The sequence below is a fragment of the Phytophthora parasitica genome (genome assembly GCF_000247585.1).
Source record: "Phytophthora parasitica INRA-310 unplaced genomic scaffold supercont2.19, whole genome shotgun sequence".
NCBI classification, from domain to species: domain Eukaryota; phylum Oomycota; class Peronosporomycetes; order Peronosporales; family Peronosporaceae; genus Phytophthora; species Phytophthora nicotianae.
The window spans coordinates 253,356-272,545 of NW_008649005.1; the positions used below are offsets into that span (position 1 = coordinate 253,356).

At 51.3% G+C, this 19,190-nt stretch overlaps 11 protein-coding genes across 17 annotated transcripts; 7 read left to right on the plus strand and 4 right to left on the minus strand.

Annotated features, from left to right (window-relative positions):
* Window positions 1–47: 47 nt before the first annotated feature.
* PPTG_10251 (hypothetical protein) lies at window positions 48–275 on the plus strand (the record flags this gene model as incomplete). The annotated part of the gene is made up of 1 exon (XM_008904908.1): window positions 48–275. One exon carries the CDS (start codon window positions 48–50, stop codon window positions 273–275), a length of 228 nt encoding a protein of 75 aa, XP_008903156.1.
* Window positions 276–473: 198 nt separating this feature from the next.
* On the plus strand, window positions 474–1,616 carry PPTG_10252 (hypothetical protein; the record flags this gene model as incomplete). Its single annotated transcript, XM_008904909.1, has 1 exon — window positions 474–1,616. The coding sequence occupies one exon, from the start codon at window positions 474–476 to the stop codon at window positions 1,614–1,616; it is 1,143 nt and encodes a 380-aa protein (XP_008903157.1).
* Window positions 1,617–1,768: 152 nt separating this feature from the next.
* PPTG_10253 (hypothetical protein) lies at window positions 1,769–4,496 on the plus strand. Of its 5 annotated transcripts, none has more exons than XM_008904914.1 (6): window positions 1,769–2,000; window positions 2,053–2,133; window positions 2,197–2,589; window positions 2,649–2,753; window positions 2,822–2,962; window positions 3,020–4,496. In XM_008904914.1, the coding sequence occupies exons 1-6, from the start codon at window positions 1,800–1,802 to the stop codon at window positions 3,272–3,274; spliced, it is 1,176 nt and encodes a 391-aa protein (XP_008903162.1). In that variant the 5' UTR covers window positions 1,769–1,799; the 3' UTR covers window positions 3,275–4,496. The 5 variants fall into 5 exon arrangements, with proteins under 5 accessions (XP_008903162.1, XP_008903159.1, XP_008903160.1 ...); XM_008904911.1 differs by having other exon boundaries at window positions 1,769–1,996; XM_008904912.1 differs by having other exon boundaries at window positions 1,769–2,133.
* PPTG_10254 (hypothetical protein) lies at window positions 2,028–5,074 on the minus strand. The gene is made up of 4 exons (XM_008904915.1): window positions 4,885–5,074; window positions 4,701–4,790; window positions 4,493–4,630; window positions 2,028–4,429 (listed from the first exon to the last, which is right to left on the minus strand). The coding sequence occupies exons 1-4, from the start codon at window positions 5,024–5,026 to the stop codon at window positions 3,318–3,320; spliced, it is 1,482 nt and encodes a 493-aa protein (XP_008903163.1). The 5' UTR covers window positions 5,027–5,074; the 3' UTR covers window positions 2,028–3,317.
* Window positions 5,075–5,604: 530 nt separating this feature from the next.
* PPTG_10255 (hypothetical protein) lies at window positions 5,605–6,065 on the plus strand (the record flags this gene model as incomplete). Its single annotated transcript, XM_008904916.1, has 2 exons — window positions 5,605–5,835; window positions 5,988–6,065. The coding sequence occupies 2 exons, from the start codon at window positions 5,605–5,607 to the stop codon at window positions 6,063–6,065; spliced, it is 309 nt and encodes a 102-aa protein (XP_008903164.1).
* A 786-nt stretch (window positions 6,066–6,851) lies between these two features.
* On the minus strand, window positions 6,852–7,568 carry PPTG_10256 (hypothetical protein). Its single transcript, XM_008904917.1, has one exon. It carries the CDS (start codon window positions 7,460–7,462, stop codon window positions 6,920–6,922), a length of 543 nt encoding a protein of 180 aa, XP_008903165.1. The 5' UTR covers window positions 7,463–7,568; the 3' UTR covers window positions 6,852–6,919.
* Window positions 7,569–7,834: 266 nt separating this feature from the next.
* PPTG_10257 (hypothetical protein) lies at window positions 7,835–13,256 on the plus strand (the record flags this gene model as incomplete). The annotated part of the gene is made up of 1 exon (XM_008904918.1): window positions 7,835–13,256. Exon 1 carries the CDS (start codon window positions 8,463–8,465, stop codon window positions 13,254–13,256), a length of 4,794 nt encoding a protein of 1,597 aa, XP_008903166.1. The 5' UTR covers window positions 7,835–8,462.
* On the minus strand, window positions 8,125–15,439 carry PPTG_10259. Of its 2 annotated transcripts, XM_008904920.1 has the most exons (3): window positions 15,131–15,439; window positions 14,728–15,062; window positions 8,125–14,656 (listed from the first exon to the last, which is right to left on the minus strand). In XM_008904920.1, the coding sequence occupies exons 1-3, from the start codon at window positions 15,324–15,326 to the stop codon at window positions 14,534–14,536; spliced, it is 654 nt and encodes a 217-aa protein (XP_008903168.1). In that variant the 5' UTR covers window positions 15,327–15,439; the 3' UTR covers window positions 8,125–14,533. The 2 variants fall into 2 exon arrangements, with proteins under 2 accessions (XP_008903168.1, XP_008903169.1); XM_008904921.1 differs by having other exon boundaries at window positions 14,728–15,439.
* PPTG_10258 (hypothetical protein) lies at window positions 13,479–14,361 on the plus strand (the record flags this gene model as incomplete). The annotated part of the gene is made up of 2 exons (XM_008904919.1): window positions 13,479–14,051; window positions 14,113–14,361. 2 exons carry the CDS (start codon window positions 13,479–13,481, stop codon window positions 14,359–14,361), a joined length of 822 nt encoding a protein of 273 aa, XP_008903167.1.
* A 228-nt stretch (window positions 15,440–15,667) lies between the features above and the next one.
* Window positions 15,668–18,920, plus strand: PPTG_10260. 2 transcript variants are annotated; one of them, XM_008904922.1, is made up of 7 exons: window positions 15,668–15,985; window positions 16,060–16,101; window positions 16,204–16,320; window positions 16,406–16,527; window positions 16,629–16,695; window positions 16,761–16,973; window positions 17,050–18,920. In XM_008904922.1, the coding sequence occupies exons 1-7, from the start codon at window positions 15,776–15,778 to the stop codon at window positions 17,131–17,133; spliced, it is 855 nt and encodes a 284-aa protein (XP_008903170.1). In that variant the 5' UTR covers window positions 15,668–15,775; the 3' UTR covers window positions 17,134–18,920. The 2 variants fall into 2 exon arrangements, with proteins under 2 accessions (XP_008903170.1, XP_008903171.1); XM_008904923.1 differs by lacking the exons at window positions 15,668–15,985; window positions 16,060–16,101 and having other exon boundaries at window positions 16,174–16,320.
* Window positions 16,991–18,559, minus strand: PPTG_10261 (hypothetical protein). Its single transcript, XM_008904924.1, has one exon. It carries the CDS (start codon window positions 18,426–18,428, stop codon window positions 17,538–17,540), a length of 891 nt encoding a protein of 296 aa, XP_008903172.1. The 5' UTR covers window positions 18,429–18,559; the 3' UTR covers window positions 16,991–17,537.
* Window positions 18,921–19,190: the final 270 nt, after the last annotated feature.

Below are 19,190 nucleotides of genomic sequence, written 5' to 3' on the forward strand. Positions count from 1 at the left end.
AAGGCGGCACTACCAAGTTCAGCCGCGAGCTGTACGATGGCGTGCTCATGACGTCGTCCGGGTACAACCGCTCGGAAGGGATCGAAGTCACGGAGAGCGGATTGGCAGAGTGTGTCACCTACGGTCGCTCGTTCGTTGCCAACCCGGACCTAGTGCACCGTCTTGAGGTCAATGCCCCGTGGAACGAATGGGACTTCAAGACGTTCTACCCGTCACCGGACGCGCCCATGTCTGCAGGCTACACCGACTACCCCGCGCTTGAAGTGAAGGCCTAAGACGTAGTATTCACTTAGATGTTGTTGTCGTGCAAAGCGTAAATGAGCTCTACGAGCTTCCGAGCAGTCTGCTTGACCAATTTGCTAAGCTTACGTGTAGTACACGTTGACGTGAACAAGTTGCAAGCACACCTGCTTGGATGTGCTACAGCTGTGGACTCACTTCTCAAATTGCAGCCTTGAGCGCAAGTGAACTTCATGGCTTCCGCGACGCCCAAACTCTTCACCCCGCTAACACTCGGAGGCAAGAACCCCGTACAGTTACAGCACCGAGTGGTGATGGCGCCGCTCACTAGGCTGAGAACCGGCGAGACCGGCATCCCGACCGACCTCGTGGCTGAATATTACGCGCAACGTAGCACTCCCGGCGGTCTGATCATCGCTGAAGCCACGAACATCAGTCCCACTGCACGCGGGTACTTCGGTGCCCCTGGTTTGTTCACTTCAGAGCAGGTCGAGGGCTGGAAGAAGGTCACGCGTGCAGTTCACGCCAAAGGTGGCAAGATTTTCGTGCAGCTCTGGCACACTGGACGAGTAGGTCACCCGTTGAACCAGCCCAACGGCGTCTTGCCCGTTTCGTCGTCCGCAGTCGGACTCGAGGGTATCAAAACCTCCGCTGTGACCCGAGAGGGAAGACGCAAGTACGTCACCCCGCGCGCTCTGGGGACACACGAGATCGAAGGTGTCATCACTGATTACAAGCGCGCTGCTGAGAATGCTATCGCCGCCGGGTTCGACGGTGTTGAGCTGCACGGCGCCAACGGGTATTTGATCGAGCAATTCCTGTGCGACGGCGTGAACAAGCGCACGGACAAATACGGCGGCAGCATCGAGAACCGTGCTAGGTTGATGTTTGAAGCGCTTGACGCCGTACTGTCCAGCCTGGATTCAACCCAGGTGGCCATCCGGTTGTCCCCGTTCGGCGTCACTTTCGGCTGTACGGACTCGACTCCCGCAGAGACCTACGGCTACGTCCTCAAGAAGCTGAACGAGCTGGATCTGGCGTATGTGCACATCGTGGAGCCGCGAGGTTTCCACTTCAGAGGTCCTCGCGTACCGAGAGACGGCACAACCCCATTCTGCCGGTCGCTGTATCATGGTGTCCTCATGACGTCGTCCGGGTTTGACAGAGCGGAAGGCATCAAGATCACGGAGAACGGCACGGCAGACTGCGTAGCGTATGGCCGGCCGTTTATCTCTAATCCGGACTTCGTGCAGCGTCTGAAGGTCGGTGCGCCATGGAACCCCTGGGACCGCAAGACGTTCTACATGCCAGCGAAAGGGCCGTTATCTCTCGGCTACACGGACTACCCGAGGCTGGAGCAGAAGTCCGCACTGTAAATTGCTACTGTAGTCACCATGCTGCCAATTCAGCTCTCCTGGTGCAACTATAACATCATCATCATTGGTTAACTTCCTTCGAAACTAAATCAGTATCAGCAATCTTACACGTACCGGTACTGTTTGACCTGCATAATTCTATAGTGTTTTTATGTGTCAGAACTTGTAATTTTCAGTTTAACCATGATGAACCTGGTGCCGCCGCAATGGCGCGACCCGATGCAGTGGGGCTTCATGTGCGCCGCGTCGTTCGTGCGGGCCATCAGCTGCTTCATGCGTTACGCGGGCGCCTTCTGCGTGGCTATTGGCATGTCGTTGATCTTCCTGATTGGCGGGTTGTTCATGCACGCCATCATCCCCATTATGGCAGACACAACATTGCAGGTAGAACAAGAAGAAAAGATAGAGTATACGATAAACTAACTTTTTTTACCAGTTGGTATGTCATTTAGCCATTGCCATGGTACTCCTCTTCAACATCTACTTTAACTACGCACTGTGCTGCGCAACAGACCCGGTGCGGCAGCAATGCCTTATCAATGTTAAGCGTTCTACTTACTCTACCTTCGGTGTATGCCAGGGGGTCATTACGGCCAAGTGGAAGGCAGAGGCAGACTTTCACGATGCTGGAGTAGACAACAACGAAGAGGACGAGGACGAGGAAGGCGATCTGGAGCAAGATAGCGATGACAACGAACTGGAGACGGGTCGGCTCCCACGAATTCGACCCAGTGCGGTCACTCCTGACGGGAAGAATGGAGGCGATCGAGTCCAGTTGCTACGCGTGCAGCTTATCGACCCGCAGAGCGTTGCAAGACAACGCGGTGTTGAGGACGGCATGTCGTATTGCCGAAGGTGTCGACACTTTCGACCGCAACGTGCACATCACTGTTCGGTGTGCAATAGATGCATCGCGCACTTGGATCACCACTGTCCGTGGGTGAACAACTGCATTGGACGCGACAATTATCGGGTATGTGGAGTAGCCGCTGTTGATGAAGTGACAGTTCTAACGTGGAGACTGTGATCCAGTACTTCTTTTCATTCCTGGTGTGGCTAGCGGTGGGGTGCTACTACGCAGCCTACATGAGCTATAGGGCAGCCTACACCGATCTCAGTCGCGAACAATACGCTAGAGTGAGTTGGAGGGGTTGGCACTCCTGCAGTGATCAGAACTTAACGTTACGCCTTGATTTTGCGTGCAGATGCTCGTGCTTGCCCAAGTGAGGTCGCTCAACATCTCGGCGTCCAACACTCTGCAGTTCGTGTTTGCGATCTCTGCGTCCGCAGGTCTGGCTGTCTCAATCCTTGCAAGTTGGCACACTTTCCTCATCGCCACAGCACAGGTACGATAATGGATCTATCTTAGCAACCTTCTCGACACTAATGTCTGCGCTTGTTAGACGTCGGTGGAGCTGCAGATCAATCGCCATCCGCGCAATCGGCGTCTTCATGGCGGAAAAGTGGTTAGTCCCTACTCAACCGGTAGCATCCACGGCAATTGGGAGCTTGTGTTCGGCAGATGCAAGTACAAAATACTCTCTCTCATGCCGAGTACACGATTGCTGCCGAATCCTCGAACACTCAGCAAGAAAAAGAGAACTACCGCCAGTGAAGACGCATCCGTCAATGCTGGTGCACCTGATGCCATGGTATAAGCAACAACACGCGATTGAAGATACAGGTTGCCAGTTATCTAATCTATGGCTGGGAGGTGCGAGTGAACGTGTAGATGCAGTACACGTCGCTCATCTCGTTGAAGTGCAAAGCGAACAGTTCAGCCGCGGCGTCATTACCCACCAGCGGGTTCCTCTTGTAATCCTCAGGAACTTCCTCCACCTCACACGTGAAGCCTCGGACCTCCATCGCTTCTTTGAACTCCACCAGCGAGTGTCGCGCCTGGGACGCAACGTGTACAAATCGTCCTTCAGCAGCCAGCATACCGTCCACCACATTCACAAGCACCGGCACAATTTCCTGGTGGTACACGAGATCCGAGCCGAAGAGCACGTCGAACTTGTCGTCGTCACAGCTAGTCGGCCAGGTCTCACGCTGGGCCCAGTCAATAGCCTCGACCTGGATAACCCCGTCCTCACTGGCCTTGCTCTGCTTTAGCGCTTCGGCCTGCTCACGTTGGGCACGGATAGCCTTGCAATCAGCTTTGTGTTTCTTCCAGGCCTTCTTCTGACACTCACGCGAGCAGTAAGCCACAGATCTACAGCCACCGCACGTCATGAGCTTGCCCTCCGGGTTGTCTGGAGTAAAGCGCTGGACGGCACCACATCGACCGCAACAGTCCAGAACGGGAGCTTCCTGCTTCTGTTCTTCAACTCCAGTCTTCTTGTCGGTCTTGTTGAGCTCCACATTGTGCTCCAGATTCTGAATGGTGTGTGCGAACAGATCGGACAGCACAACACGCGCAGCATTCGTGTACTTGTGCACCGCCAGACCACTGACACCGCAGCCCGATCCAAGTTCGCAGACCTGTTTGCCGTCGAAAATATCGCGGTGGTCAATGACCCAGCGACTCAAAATAAGCGCCGCCGACCAGATCGACACGCCCGTGATGTCTTCCTCTGCAGTGGATCCGAACGCGTCCTTGCTCCATTCCAGTGCCAGTTCTCTAGCACGCAATGTCGGCAGGCCCGGGGCGAAGTTGAACTCCAATACAGTCTCCTGTAAGACCTTGGGCGAGCTGCTGTCGGCCTCGTCTCCTTCCTCCTCGATTTCTTCCTTGATCGCGTCCTTGCCCATACCCGTGCCTTCAGCCAGACGCTCTTCTGTCGCCGAGCTGTGCTCTAATAACATCGCCACTAAAGGATAAACACACCGTGTAAGCTTCCATAACTACAGTATTAATCCACAAAACCGCTTACAGATCTCAGTGTCTTCACATTGGAAGGCTTCGGTGACGCAGCCACGGCCGAAACTATTGCGAGCCAGCACGTCCAGGTCTTTAACTCCATCCACGATCAGCTTGACAATCTCTCGGTGTTTGTTCTGCACCGCCCAATCTACAATAAATCACACATTCTATAAGCATTTATCCCAGTCCAATACCAGAATACCGGTTCATCTACGTACGCAGTGGCAGGTTCCCGCTGGCGTTGGGCACATGCTTGGCTCCGTTGCTTAGCAGTTCGCGAACACATTCGACGTGGCCATTGGCGCACGCTGTAGCAATAGAACCCAATCAATCAATTGCAATTGCATCGTTAGTGAAAAAAAAAAAAAAAAAAACAGTTGACATCTATTGACGCGGACTCACCCATGTGAAGCGGCGTGTTGAGCGTCTCCGGCTGCACGAAGTTGACGAATGCATCGCGCTCCGTGTCGTCCACCGACTGTATCAACGTTCTGAGCTCCTGTTCATCTCCGAAGCGCGCGCACTTGAGCACTTCCTCCGCCATGGTCGCAATAATCTTAGTGGGCTGGAGCCATTCGTCGAATAAACTACTTTCAACCAATGAAATACGATTTCCTGGATTGAGCGACTTGCAATGATTACCTTGACTCTGATTCCCTGGGTTTAATGACACATTTGCCTTTTTTAAGAGATTTGGTCATGAGGGAATAAGAAGACGATATATGTATTGTCTTGTATTTCATTTTCAAAACGAAACCTGAGTGGACAATGCTGACGGAGACGGGAGTGACAACTTTCACTGGTTCGCGCACGACGTATCGCTTTGCCATAACGTGCGATGGAGAAAAGTCGAACGCTATCGTAGCGACTTAACGATGTTAACGAAATTTCATTTAATGGACAGCTTTTCAGAAAAAGCTTAAGCCGGCGCAACTCCAATGGCTCCCGTAGCTCGAACGATTCTAGCTCAAGCGACGAATCCAGCAGTTCAAGCTCCAACAGTTCGAGTGATGAAGAGGACTCGAGTCGAGCAACAACTGGGTTCCACTTGAAAACGACGCTTTCCAGTTGGATCTCTCGGTGAAAGTTGCTCTACTTCAGTCAATCTGGACAGTGAGTTATATGTTCAAGCTTGAACCGATTTCGTTAGAGCGGATTCATGCTCTAGAGGTCAAGATTCGCGATCTTGAAGAGTTACAACTGGCGCAGAAGCGATCACCGTCAAGAAGAGACAATGAAATGGTGCATCTGGACGCAATCACAAACAATAACGCGTTGGTGAACGACGGCCAGTGGAATGTGTTCGACACAAACGGTTTTGAGCTGTCCGACAGCAAGACTGAGATACGCTGTGTAAAGACTGGATGGTATATCCTAAGTCTTGCGGTATTCTTGACACCGCAGACAACCAGTGCAATCGTCGAGTTACGAGTGGATGGGAGAAGCATTCGGCATGACCGTGCGAGCGCTGCTAACCAGCCCACTAGTGTTTCATGTGTCTGCAGCACATCCTTGAGGGCGGATGCTATGCTGCAGGTAGTCGTGTCGGAGCAGCTCCCACGGCAGCAAAGCTCATGGGGTAAATCAAGGTCGCTGCTACGGCGTCATCGGACATTTCTTCTACACATTCTTTTTCTTGCATAATCCCAACATTAACTGAATCGATTTGTTTTCGCTTGAAATCGGTGGATGATAGTCGCTTATAACGTTAGAATTTCTTCTCTCACAAAATGAAGAAAATATGGCTTGTACTTCTCGATTTTGCTCGACTACAAGTTGTTATTGCGAACTACTGTACCACGAAAGTTCACATCAGGCTACTCGAACAGCAGCTTAGACGGTGGTGGATGCTGGCGGTAGCTTCTCCTGGTGTTTGGCCTCAAATCTGGTCAACCACGCAGATAGACGCGATGTCTGCGGCGGAGCTTTTGTCATAACCTGGTCGTCAGATTTCAACTCCTTGAGATGTCGCGCTTCAAACTTCTCCAGCCACTCGATCAACTTCGCTTTTGTGTCGGTCGTTGGCCCAAGTGTACTCTCTGCATAGTCCACTAAAATGTTGACATCTTCCAACTACGTTTTGCACGTGGCTTTAAACTCCTGGAGACGAGTCTTCATCACTGAGCTGTCCGCCTGCGAAGGTGTATCTTCTTCTTGGTCAGGAATTTGCATGTCAATTTGGTCATGTGCTGCGTCTGCTGCTTGTGTCTCTGGTCTACATCTGCACAGGAACAAGCGGAAAACACAACGCAGGGCGAGGAGAATTGTGCACGATGCACTTGCCGTCGCCTTCTCCATCACGCGAAAGAAACTCAACGCAGACTGCTCGGTTGTCGGATGAACTTTCTACATGTAATTGATTGACGATTGCAAAGGTCAAATTGAAATATCTACATGTATTATTGCTTCGTGTATGTTACCACAATCTCTCTTCTCTCTATCTGCTCTGTGACCTCGACTTCGTTGAGTGAAGTCTCTTGTCCTTACCGCTAGCTTTCTCGTCCATGTCCTCGTCACCAGCTTTCTCACTGTCTGGCTGATCTTCGAATCGGCCAATGTCCGCTTCACTGAACCGATGTCGGACAGGCATGGAAGCTTTGAGCGTGGACTCCGTGCTGGACGAAACTTCAATCATCGATTTGCGGAGCTGGCTGATAGCCCGCCGAGTCGACTCGCCCACGTTGATTTGCTTGGTCAAAGCAGTGCTAGCCCCGACGACGCTGGATGACAGCGATGAAAGACACGAACTCCATCGTGAAGTGGATTGAGAAGATGTCTTGTTCTGGTTTGAGTTCCGCCAGCGCGAAGTCGAATGTTTATCTTGCTCATTCCACTCGTCAGCGAAGTCGAAATCGTCTTGGCCAGTGGTGAGGATGGAGGGGTTCTCTCGGCGCTCGTAGTACCCGAGTGGCTGTGAGAGTGTAGGTGCCATTGTTGCTCGGAGTTTGCAAAATTGGAAATGAGAGGTCATCGAAAGCATACCATGCTGCTCATAATATGCGAAACCGGAATTTGGTGCCAAAAACGGTTAAAAAAAATCAGCAGCGACAGTAACGCAGCATGATGGAACACGAACAGTCTGCGGTGCACAATACATTTGGCTGGGCGAGGCAAACGGCCGATCTAGATAATACTCAAACCGTTAGAGCTAATGACTGGAGGAAGCAACTGCATCTACTACGAGGATATTGACGCAGTACGTAGGCAGTTGCTGCAGTTTTGGCACTAGAAAGCTGTGAGCAAATCGCTGGACGGGCTGAGATCAAAGCACCATTCTAAGATCGTGCAGCGATGTCTAGGGAATCAGGATGTCTCTGAAAAACTGAGGTTGTCAGTGCATCGTCTGCTGCCCCGGTCGTCCGTTGTGAAGCACCGAAAGTCTCTCTCTCGGTGAGAGTCTCACCGATAAAGCCGCTGTAGTACATGCTTATAGGATCGTTGGGGCCATGTATGAGTCTTGGTGATGAACCAGTTGCAAAAAGTCGCTCATGCGGGGGCTGTTCGCACTTCAACTTTGGATATCTACGCCGTTACCACTGCAAATATCGAGGGACAAGCGAGAGGCCTCGCAAATAAGGCAAGCATGCCTTTGGTGTCGCAGCATTTAGCAACAATAGCAACAACACGATCTATCTATGAAACGGATGGAGGCAGACCGGAACTCGGATTGAAGTGCTCTAATGGTCATGCATCGGACACGGTAACAGGATATGGTGGCTGGAGCAAACATCGACGGAACCAACGATTTTATTCGCTTGTGGGTGACCAGCGTCAATAGACAAGGCTACAAGTGCTGGTCGGCTGGGGGCAAGGTTTTCAGCGACTTCCGCTGACAACAATCGCTGAAATTCGAGTGTAAGCCTTGTGTCGCTTTACAAGCTTTACCCTGCTTGGCCTTGCAGCGTTTCCAGTAAAGGTGGACATACTGAAATAAGAAACAGGCAGAAACCAGCTACGCAGAACTCGGAACCCCAAGATCAATGCAAGGATTCCTGTTGCTTGTGTTGCTTTGCATCGCTGGTTGTGGTGCTGCCACTCGAAGACGTGAGCTAGACTCGGCTATCACCAGCTTCCTCCATGAGCGAGCCGCTTGGAAGCCCATATGCCTCTACACTTTCGACGATCCTGCTATCACAGGCGGAGCCACTGTTATGAACCTGGTGCCCGGTGATGTTTGTCCGTTTGACGCTCTCCAGCCAGACAACGAGCTCGTGACGAGTTTGAACACAGCGTCTTCCTTCTGGCAGCTTGGAGTCCACCTGGCAGAGGATCCCAACAACGACACCAAGCGGGTACAGCTTTCTTCGATCAGCTCAGTCTCCGCACGTGACTTCTTCACAATGGCAGCCGTGAGGAACAGCACGTTAAGTGAAGGTGGCGTGACATTCGAGATGGTGATTCGGCCCCGAGCGAAGATCAACCACAGTATGACTCTGTTCTCCATCGCCAACGAGTACGACAACTGCGCGGATTCCGGGTTTCGTTTGGATGTAAACGAGCACCAAGTGTTAGCCTTTATCTACTTTCTTCCTGTATTGGAGGAAGTTGGCGAAGCAGGCGTGGAGGCCTGCTATGAGCAGCGTCTCTTTTCAGTGGACAACTCAGCAGTGTGCCAGCTCCCACCACAACTGGATCCGGTGGAACGAACTCCACCCGTTCACATCACTGTCACATTGGATCCATCGAGTACGAGAGGTCTCTGGAAAACGGATTTCTACATGAGCTACACAGACGTCGAGACAATGCAGCGAGTGGACTGTGCAGTGCACGACGAGCAGCATCCACCCAACACTCAGCTTCTCAACAACCTTATTGAAGGTCGATATCGACTGCATTTAGGCAACAGTCCTCGCAATGTTACTTTTCCTCGACAACGCAAGCATTTGGCTGCTGCACGAGATTTCCAACCACTTGGGAATACGAGCAACCTGAACGCCACAGAGCGGCTTCGTGCAGTGTTGAAGCAGAAGTTAGTGAGCATCAGTGGACCGCGGCTGCCCAAGGCTATGCGAATTTTCGGTGATAACTCGCTCTCACTACAAATTTTAGGGATCACTTTTCCACCGTTGAATGAGGATACACCTTTAGCTTACCTTCGCAGTAAGTTTGCAGACTTCAAGGAGCAGTACGGCGACCAGATTGTCGAGTACTTGGTCAACTTGGTCCAGCAACAAGCGAGAGGCCCCGTTGTAATGCAGCAGTCACAGTCAAGTGATCAAAGTAGCGATGGAAGCGGTGAGTTCTCCAGAGTGAAGCTGTTTCAAGGCGCAGATAGTGCGGCTTTCGACATCTTCCACTTCGGCATTTATCGTCGCGTGGTGTCGGAGGATCAAGTGAATTCGATTTCAAGGCGACAGTTACTACCGTCCCGGCAATTTCCATCTCTGCATCAAACCGTGCGAATTCCTGAAGACTCGTTGGTATTGCTCAATCTCACGATGTTTCATGGAGTTTTCAATGACTTGCGTCTCGAGCTGCGCGAAATACCAGAATTCGGACAGCTACTTCTGTTTCCTAGCAAAACCGTTGTGACTTCGGACAACATGGGCACCTTTCAAAAGCTTCCACTGGAACACCAGCGCAATATATTTTTCCAACCCCAGCGTGACCAGAACAACGAGAACCTTCCACTACCAAACCCAGTGGCGTTCTCTCGGAGGTTGGAACCATATGCGACGGTAAGGTTTGGCATCGCTGATAGCTTGGCTGGTCGGGTCGTTAACAAAACTGCGGAAGCTAGGATTGACATCTTCGTGGATGCTGTGAACGATGCACCACGGCCCTGTGTATATGAATTGGAAGTCCGTGTTGAAATTGGTGTTCCTGTTACTTTGGATCTGAAAGGTGATGACGTTGATGGGTCTCCTTTCGCTACAGATTCAAAATCTGGATCCACTGATTCGAATGATCTGCTGTCCAGTTTTACTTATACAGACGAGTCGACCGATATCTCAAATCTCCTGTTGCTGAAAATTGTACGATTACCTCAGTTCGGTAAACTGTACGACTGCAACACAAGTTGTGGCGTATTGGATCTGAATTCACTCGAATCAATTCGTGTCTACCGAAACGGCACAGAGATTGCAAACGCGACTCATTCCACCAAGTTGATGTACGTTTATCACGGATGGGGCCAAGACAGTCTCGAGCAAAATCGAAGCGCATCGCTTGAAGTTGATGAGCTCTGGTACCAATTGTCCGATGGGGATCCTGGTATCTTCTCTGATGTCGCCGTGGTTAAGTTCATTCTCGTTGATGAAATGAATCACAGGATTGGAGAAAACGTAGTTGTCACCATTAGACTTGAGGAAGACTCGCTACAGACATTGAATCTCCGAGCATTGGATCCGCTCGCAGCATTTTCCAATGCCAACACCGTCATCAAAGTGACAACCCTGCCACAACATGGAACGCTTTTTCAGTTCAAACACCACCAGAGCGGAGCAGTGAATTTCTCCCTTGAGAATCTTGGCGCACGCATCACAGTTTCCAACACGATCGTTGCAGATCATTGGAGTCGAATTATCTACGTGCCTCAACTCGATTACTTCAATTTGAATACCCAAGCTTTGATGGGACGAGTATCTGACGTCGATTACTTCGAGTATCATGCATCGAATACCACCCCTCCGATCAACGACTCGCTTGCGGTGTATGAAAATTCACCCACAGCACATTTCGCCAATGATCTCGAAATCCGCCGAGTCGAGTTCGACGTCGTTAACGTACCCGATGCTCTGATTGCGCTTCCGCCGTTCATTATCACAGCAAATTTGTCGGATAGTTACGCTACTCCAACACCTGTAGTGTTCGAAGACCCCGACAGCATCAGCGTTGACGACATGTATCAAGTGAATCTCGAGGCTGAAGACGGCGTATCAATGCTTGAGCTGGGATTCCCCATCACCGACGATGATGTTATGACTGGATGCCCATTTGACCGTCCGTGTACGCTTGTTCGAAGCACAAACGGAACTCATTTGAACGCCAGTTCAAATGATACTCAAGACAAGCTTTACTTCCACATCACGACCCAGTTATATGATCCTTCACACATCCAGGTGACTGGGACGAAGACTGCACTCAGTACAGCATTATCAGCACTTACGTTTCGCGGAATCTCTCTCGATTCCTCCCGCAAAACGGAGTTTATCTTCTGGGTAAAGCGTGTCAATGCTAGCAACGATACTCAACAAGCCGAAGTCACCTTTATGATTAACTCTCCCGTGGGTGATGTGAATGGTTCAACAGCTGACGAGAATTTGGTTTCGACGTTGAATTCGCAGTTTGAGCGGTATACCTCGACATTGTTGGTTTTGCTAGCAGGGTGGTTGGTATTATCGAACGCTTCATGCTTGTCAATAGGATTCTGCTGCTGCTGCTGCTGCTGCACTAAAGCCCGTAAGAAGCGACGACAGAAGTTTGAACAACAACAGCGGGTGTTCCAGGCACAAGTCGCACAAAATGACTACGAGTATTCAGTGCTGCTCATGAATCTAGCGGATTTGCTGTTGGAGCCAAACTTGCTAGTGAGTCGATGTGTGTTGGAGAGCTGTCTTCCTTTCAAAAGAAACCGGAAGCAGACAGAGATATTGGTGCTCGCGTTTATCTTGCGGAGCTTACTGCCTTTATTAGAGAGTGAGCGACAGGGAACTCGCTTCGTTTTTCAGCTCATGGCGATCGAATACTCCGAGGGAATGACCAGTATGAGATCATTGGATTTTCGGCGCCAAGAGTTTTTGACGCGGGATAGCACAGCTAGTAAGGCTCTTGCTTGCTTCAGTCGTATCGTTGGAGCCACATGGATTTCCGAGTTGCTGGTATATCGTGATGAAGCAAGTGCCTTGAGTATGCGAGACACCGTCTCTGAACTCGAAAAATTCATTGACAAGCTCGCAGCGCAAGTTGAAACGCTCCCAGTTGAAATTGTTGTTCTCTGTCGCGCGTGTGTTAAGTTGTTTCGGAGAAACGAAAGAAATCCAAGTCGTGAGATGAAGCTAGACGCGGTGCATCTCGTCTTCTTCAACCATTTTATTGGTCCAGTGCTGCTGTTTCCGGGCTATATCGTGTCTGGATCTACCCCTTCAACTGAGCAGCAGAGTACCTTGAGAGCCATTGCTTACCGGATTGTAGCATTTACTGACCAGTGGAGAAGTGCTGCCTACACCAAACCAGATGAAGTGCGATCTCGAAGCAGCAATACCGACAGTTTACTAGGAGCATTTTCATCGGAGACTCAGAGCTTAGCAGCATGCCGACATAAGTACGAGGCTGTGCTGGAAATTATATCTCAGTCGCTGATAATCGAAAGCGCATTTGATCCAAACGAGGCTAAGGCTGACGTGGACTGCGAGCTCATGGGCATGTACCTCATGAACGTCCACAGTCTGCTAGACAGCTATTTTCCCGAGTTCAAACGCAGAATGCTCCAGACTCAAACGTCGGCGGATGTTGAGCAGATACAAAGCACAATCGCCCGTGTGAATCGTCTTCTCAAGGCACTCGATTGGCCACTCGCCAGTACCCACGAATTGACCGAATACGCACGATCAGAGCTTTTAAACGACCCTGTGCTTTGGAACGGCTTCAGCTTCCAAGAATGGGAGGATCGAGCACAAACACAACAACAGCAACAGCCTTGCCAATCTGGCACCGAAAGAACCCAATCTCTGCTAGCACATCAGGTCAACGACGACGAAGAGGCGATCCTAGACGAAGATGGCAGCTCTCCACACGGCGTAGACTGGATCAACCACGTGGATGCAGTCAAGTAGCACCAGAGCTCCAGTCTGTAACCGAGTGTAACTCGAGAAACCACTAAAAGATCATCAAGCTGAAGTCTTGGGACATAAATGTGGATCAGAAAAATCCCCGTGAAAATGAAATACAACCCGCACGAGAGACAACAAAGCTTAAAAAAGACAGCGAAACGTAAATGACACCCGAGAGCTGAACAGTCTCGACAAAACCTGGGATGAATCCACTGCATCTTTAGCATGGCTGACATCGAGCATGAATCGACGGAGCCGGACTGGCCCGTAGGTCCGCTGCTGTCGGACCGCATGTCGGTGCTGTGCCTTAAGGCCGAATACGTGGGCAATGCGAACCCCAACTTCATGCACGGCATCGATTCACTAAACGCGCGCTATGAGGCGCTTCGACGCGTTCGTGGAGATGGCAACTGCTTCTTCCGGGGCTTCATCTTCGCACTATGCGAGCAGCTATTGCCGACTGGAGGTGCTGGGGGTGAGGATAGCAACGCAGCACTACGAAGTCGCATTCAGGATAAGATCCAGATGAGCAAGAGCGAACTGGTGGCTATCGGATACAGTGACGTGGCCATCGACGCATTCTGGGAGACGTTCGTGGACTACTTAGCAGCCATGGAGACACGTTCGCACGCGGAGCTAGTACAAGATTTCCAGACAGAGGGAGGAGAATCCGAGTACTTGGTCTGGTACATGCGGCTGCTCACCGCCGGGTACATGAAGAAGAACGCAGAGACCTTCCAGCCTTTCATTGACGGTCTGTATCCGGGCCAAACGGTGGCACAGTTCTGCGCTGCAGAGGTGAGATGACTGCCGATTGTTAAGGGATGAGGAAGAGAACTAACGAGTGCTGTTTGGTTAGGTGGAGCCTATGGGGAAGGAGTGCGACCAGCCCCAAATTGCAGCACTGACAGAGGCGCTCCAAGTCGGGGTCAAGATTGAGTATCTGGACGGAAGTGCCGGACCTGGGGAGGATCTGCAGAGCTACGTGTGTTCACCCACAGTGGAGGCAACCACACAGCAAGAGCCTGTGTCAATCACGCTACTGTATAGACCGGGACACTATGATATCTTGTATCCGCGCGAGTCTGAAGAGAAGGAGGCAGAATAGCCAAGAGCGCTGGCGATCTCAACACCATAGCTTTTTTTTTTGCATCTGCCTCATATTTCTCTCACTCACAGACGTCCTGCTATCTGCTGCATGCACTCATGGGACAGTGACGACTTGACTATACGTGGGCAAGCTCTCTCTCCTTGCGCCCCTATTGCTTAGGACCCCAACTCTACTTGGCCTTGTTGGCGAGTGCCACATCCTCAGCCGCAACCGAGTACGCGGCACTGCACAGCTGCGCCACGTTGGTGATGTTCTTGCACACGCAGGCGGGCAGGCACACGTAGTAGCACAGCTAAAGCGAAAACAACAAGACGAATGTGTCAGCACTATTGCAACCGACACAACGTAGAATTGGCAACGCACCTGCATGACGGGGACGTTGATGAATGGAATCAGCAGCGTGGGGTCGAAGTGAAGCACGTAGAGCAGGATGTAGAACAGCTCAGTACCCACGCAGCAGAAGCCGAAGAACGGGTAGCAGCCGTAGTAGAATCGCAGCAGGAAGTTGCGCTCGGCCGCGACCACCTTGTGGTGGCCACGACTCGAGTACATGTGGTACCAGTGGCTGGAGAAGTCGAGGATCAGCAGGTACATGAAGACTAACATGTACTGCGGGTACAAGTGGGACAGCACCACGAGCAGTCCGGCGGTCGAGCAGCGATCCGTGACCATATCCAGCACAGCGCCGAACGTCGAGCCTGTAGCAGAAATACAATACGGGTTAGAAGCGTCCTGCGTTCTCCCACAAGGCTTAAAGCGACTGTACATTGGTCGCAGAGGCGCGCGAAGAAGCCGTCGAAGTAGTCGCAAGTGAAGCTGAGCGCGTAGCACAGCACGCTGGTCTTGTAGTCCGTGAGCGCCACCGCCAAGCTGTAGAGCGACAGCACGACGCGCGTGTAGCCGATGAGGTTGGGCACGTAGAAGAACACGCCTGTCACGGTGCGTTGCTTGGGCTCAACCATAGCTGTTGTCCTTCGTGGGAGATTTTTTTTTGGGGTCAAATTTGGTGCAGGTCAAATCCTGCGCAACTCGCTTTTTGGGTCAAATTTGGATCAACCCTCGTCAAGGGTCAACCAATGGGACAGTTGCAAAATTTTTTTATAAAATGGCTTTTTGAATAAAACGTACTTTGTAGAAAAAGTGCGCATTGGTTTCGGACCACTTTTGATCTTTTTTTATTATGTTGGGCCAAGCTATGAGCAAGAACTTTTTTTTTTTTAAGGAAAAGTGCTTTATGACGTTTTCTGAAAAAAATTGAAAGAGAAAAAAACCATGGGTTCCGAAAAATGTCATCGAGCGGACGCTCGACAAATGTTGTCAAAAACACAATGCAACACCAACTAGTGTGCACCACATATATGTCACGTATGTAGCACACGATGCCTATCGTCTCGCATTATCATCGCCGCCGATGGCCGCCGCGACGCCTCTGCCGGAGCTCTTCCGCCTGTACCCGGACGCGCTGCAAGACTCGCATGCCGCCGCCTACGCGCTGTTGGTCGTGGCGCCACTGAGTGCGCTGGCATCGCGCCTGCTTCTGTACCGCGGCAAGAAGACGTCGCCCCTGCAGGTTTACATCGTGTCACTGGCCGTGCCGACACTCGCCGTGTGGCTGCCCATGGTACGAGCATCAATCACTCGAGTTCACTCAAGTTGTGTGGGTGCTAACTGGCATGCCGTTACTGATCGTTGTAGTGGTACTTGCCCGAGGAGAAGAACGTGTACAAGTTGTTGTCGGTAGGTTCATCTTTCATTCCAACTTGATGCAGTAATAACGGTAACAGCGGCTAATTAATTGTTGCTATATTTTGCGATTGCAACTATAACATTTTTTACCAGATGAGTCGTATGGAGACAATGTACCAGTGGGCGCAGAAGTATGCGTTCTTTCGGAAGCACTACCAGGCACGCACCATGTCACCCGAGGCTTGGCGCACGATCGATACAGCTTACGACGTACGTTGTCTGGCACGGATAGTTACTTGCGTCCTAGATTCCGACCAATCAAGATTAATGCTGTTTATCTGGTGATGCGGGTTAGAACATCTACAACGAGAAATCGCGCTCTCTGTACGACTTCTGGGGCCCTGGTCACGAGGAGATGTCGCTGTACGAAACGCAAGTCAATGTCGGACTCTTCTACGTCCTCTGGTTTGCCATCATGTACGTGGAGAGCAATGCGTTAATGCGTATTCAACTCGATACTCGCAGGAAATCAGAATTTTGATGAAATGTGGCTATTGCTCTTTGTCTTGCCCGAGCAGCTACGCCGTCACGACGCCCAAGGCAACTCAGGCGGCCAGTAAATTGTCTTACGTGGCGCTTGTGGCTGTACGTCAGATGAAGTGGAATACTATTGTGGTGAAATCTGACTTTGTATTTTGATACGAGTGTAGCTAATGGCCCTTGAAATCACAGTCAAGTTGACCCGCTACGACCCGGTGATTAAGGAGATGTACCCGTTCACAACACCGCGCGAGTTTCTGCTTTGGGGTCACCGTTTTTTCCCGATCCTCGTGTTCACAATGGTTTCGATCAAGAAGGTATTCTATGTAGATATGGAGAAACACCACCAACGCGTGCTCGTTCACATGCTAGAGAAGAATATGGTGAGTTTGCACTTGTTGTGCTTATGCATTGTGATATTTTTTACTACGGAGGCCTGACAGTTTTTTGCCTTGTAAGGAAACGGTTGAGGAACTGCAGAGTTTGAACCGGGAATTGTTGCCAGAACGCGAAAGCAAGGAGGAGACTAAGAAGAAGAAGTAAAGCAGTGGGCATTCTCGTAGAGTGTTGGAAGTCGGCGTTCCATTTTGATCCGTGTATACAGTTGCTGCTTATCGACACAAAACCGCAAAATATTGGTGTTGGTTGATCTTCACTTGCTGACTTGAAAGCGTGTGTTGCGATTTATCTCGATCAATGAAATAGTTATCAGAACTCGGACAAGTGGCCCTTTCAACGAAGAAACGCGCACTTACAAGCGAACTTCCGGTTGCTTCGTGCAATTCCAGGAATGTATCTACCAGATATTCCCTGCTCAATTCCTGAATGCAATGAGGTGTCACGTCATGAAGAAAGTAAGATATTAACTTGAGCCGTTGCCTTAGTATATCGACGAGTATATCGACGCGCAGTCAATGCGTGGCAACTATCCGGCGAAGACACCTAAGCTAGTAGCGGAATTCCGGATACGGGCCGTGCGAGCGAGTGGGGTGGTGGTAGCCGACCATGCCTTCATACGCGATGCCGCCGACAGCACCACCCAGAATCGGGGCCACGAGCGGGATCCAGAAGTAGTAGTGGTTGAGCGAGAACACGCGCGAGCCGAAGCCGACAGTCCACATGAGGAGGCGCGGACCCAGGTCGCGAGCGGCGTTGATGGCTAGACCCGTGTTCATACCGAAGGCCATGGCGATGGCGCTGACGAGCACACCGATGGCGGCAGGAACTGCTTGACGACCAATGGGACGGTTGTGCTGGTCCTGGAGCGCCAGGAAACCCACGACCAGGACCGCCGCCGCGAAGAACTCGGTCAAGAAGCACGTGAAGTTGCCCACGTTTGCAAGCGGGTACGTAGCGAAGATGGCGTTGGTCGAAGTACGTTCGGGGTCGACGATGTTGAGCATGGGGCGGTACAGGATGTATACGACCAGTGCGGCGATGTAGGAGGCCAGTAGCTGTACGAGGAGGTAGAACGGCACTTTCTTCCATGGCAGCATGCCGAGTGCAGCTACAGCCACTGTCACGGTGGGGTTCAAGTGGCCGCCAGAGACGCCGCCAGCCACGGTGATGCCGAGGAAATAGGCAATGCCCCACGTCAACGCCACGGTGATGAAGGTCCCGGCAGTGCCCGAGCTGAGCGTGATCTGCGCCGTTGCACCCAGTCCGAAGCTGACCATGATGAAAGTGGCGAAGAACTCGGCCATCAGTTGTCTGGCGAACAGGCTCTTGACTTGCAGCGGAACGTTAGCGGTGACGTTGTTGATGGAGCCGACGTCCGTGTCATGGGTGTCCAGGTTGACATAGGCATCACCGTTCTTGTCGTTGTAGGCGTCAGCCATGGGGAATAAGCGGGGAGCGAAGGCTGTGGCTTGGGAAAACTGTCGGGACTTCTGCGGAGGAAATTGGGGAGTGAGTGTGCGCTGGACAGGAGGCAATCGCAATTGCGATGCCAAAAGCAGCGGTACACTTGAGAGCGTCACTTATGTCGGCCAGTGGCTCTGGGTGTAGTCTCGTGGCGGTTGCATCGGCACGCAGCATGTCGAGTGCAGGCGAGCAAGGCAAGCTAGGATCGCTGGAACGCAAGGACTGAAGGCCTATCCATTGGTGGATCCCTGAAGTTGAAGTTGCCTTTTATGCGCTCGATACACTTTCTACATGTAAAGTTTGCTTTACGCCCAAACTAATAGGGCTCCAGTCTAAACACAAAGCAGGAGTCGAAGTCGGCACCAGAGTTAATGCAAGTGAAATTTTGTGTGTAGTGCCGCCAACAGCCTTATTGCGATGGTTGCTGTTGGTGGACGCTTCAAATCCGCCGAAGATGCTTATGCCGGGCAATTTGCTGCGTGTCTTGCCAAAAAAAAGAGACGAGGCACTAGGGTGTTGTGATTACATCTCGGTGGCGAAGCAAGATTTATGATCACACGTAGCTGTCTGAACATCGGCTTCAATGCATTGCCTGAAGTATGAGTCAAGGCTGATTGGTACAATAGCAGTAGGAAATCGTTCCCCGGACCTCGTGTAGGCGTAGCGCGCTTTGTGTTCCGCGTGATACGTTCATCGGCGTTGTATCTGACACCCGCAATCTTAAATCGGAATCGAGA

What these genes read in the sequence shown, in the direction of transcription:
- PPTG_10259 (XM_008904920.1), bottom strand. Translation starts at nt 15,326, where the DNA reads ATGGTTGAGCCCAAGCAACGCACCGTGACAGGCGTGTTCTTCTACGTG. An exon ending in CGCGCGCCTCTGCGACCAAT is followed by an intron (nt 15,063 to 15,130) that starts GTACAGTCGCTT and finishes TTTCTGCTACAG; the next exon opens with GCTCGACGTTCGGCGCTGTG. An exon ending in TCAACGTCCCCGTCATGCAG is followed by an intron (nt 14,657 to 14,727) that starts GTGCGTTGCCAA and finishes TTTTCGCTTTAG; the next exon opens with CTGTGCTACTACGTGTGCCT.
- PPTG_10256 (XM_008904917.1), bottom strand. Translation starts at nt 7,462, where the DNA reads ATGCTTTCGATGACCTCTCATTTCCAATTTTGCAAACTCCGAGCAACA.
- PPTG_10254 (XM_008904915.1), bottom strand. Translation starts at nt 5,026, where the DNA reads ATGGCGGAGGAAGTGCTCAAGTGCGCGCGCTTCGGAGATGAACAGGAG. An exon ending in CAACACGCCGCTTCACATGG is followed by an intron (nt 4,791 to 4,884) that starts GTGAGTCCGCGT and finishes CTATTGCTACAG; the next exon opens with CGTGCGCCAATGGCCACGTC. An exon ending in ATGTGAAGACACTGAGATCT is followed by an intron (nt 4,430 to 4,492) that starts GTAAGCGGTTTT and finishes TTTATCCTTTAG; the next exon opens with TGGCGATGTTATTAGAGCAC.
- PPTG_10261 (XM_008904924.1), bottom strand. Translation starts at nt 18,428, where the DNA reads ATGGCTGACGCCTACAACGACAAGAACGGTGATGCCTATGTCAACCTG.
- PPTG_10253 (XM_008904910.1), top strand. Translation starts at nt 1,800, where the DNA reads ATGATGAACCTGGTGCCGCCGCAATGGCGCGACCCGATGCAGTGGGGC. An exon ending in TTGGACGCGACAATTATCGG is followed by an intron (nt 2,590 to 2,648) that starts GTATGTGGAGTA and finishes ACTGTGATCCAG; the next exon opens with TACTTCTTTTCATTCCTGGT. An exon ending in GTCGCGAACAATACGCTAGA is followed by an intron (nt 2,754 to 2,821) that starts GTGAGTTGGAGG and finishes TTTTGCGTGCAG; the next exon opens with ATGCTCGTGCTTGCCCAAGT.
- PPTG_10260 (XM_008904922.1), top strand. Translation starts at nt 15,776, where the DNA reads ATGGCCGCCGCGACGCCTCTGCCGGAGCTCTTCCGCCTGTACCCGGAC. An exon ending in TCGCCGTGTGGCTGCCCATG is followed by an intron (nt 15,986 to 16,059) that starts GTACGAGCATCA and finishes TGATCGTTGTAG; the next exon opens with TGGTACTTGCCCGAGGAGAA. An exon ending in GTCCTCTGGTTTGCCATCAT is followed by an intron (nt 16,528 to 16,628) that starts GTACGTGGAGAG and finishes TTGCCCGAGCAG; the next exon opens with CTACGCCGTCACGACGCCCA.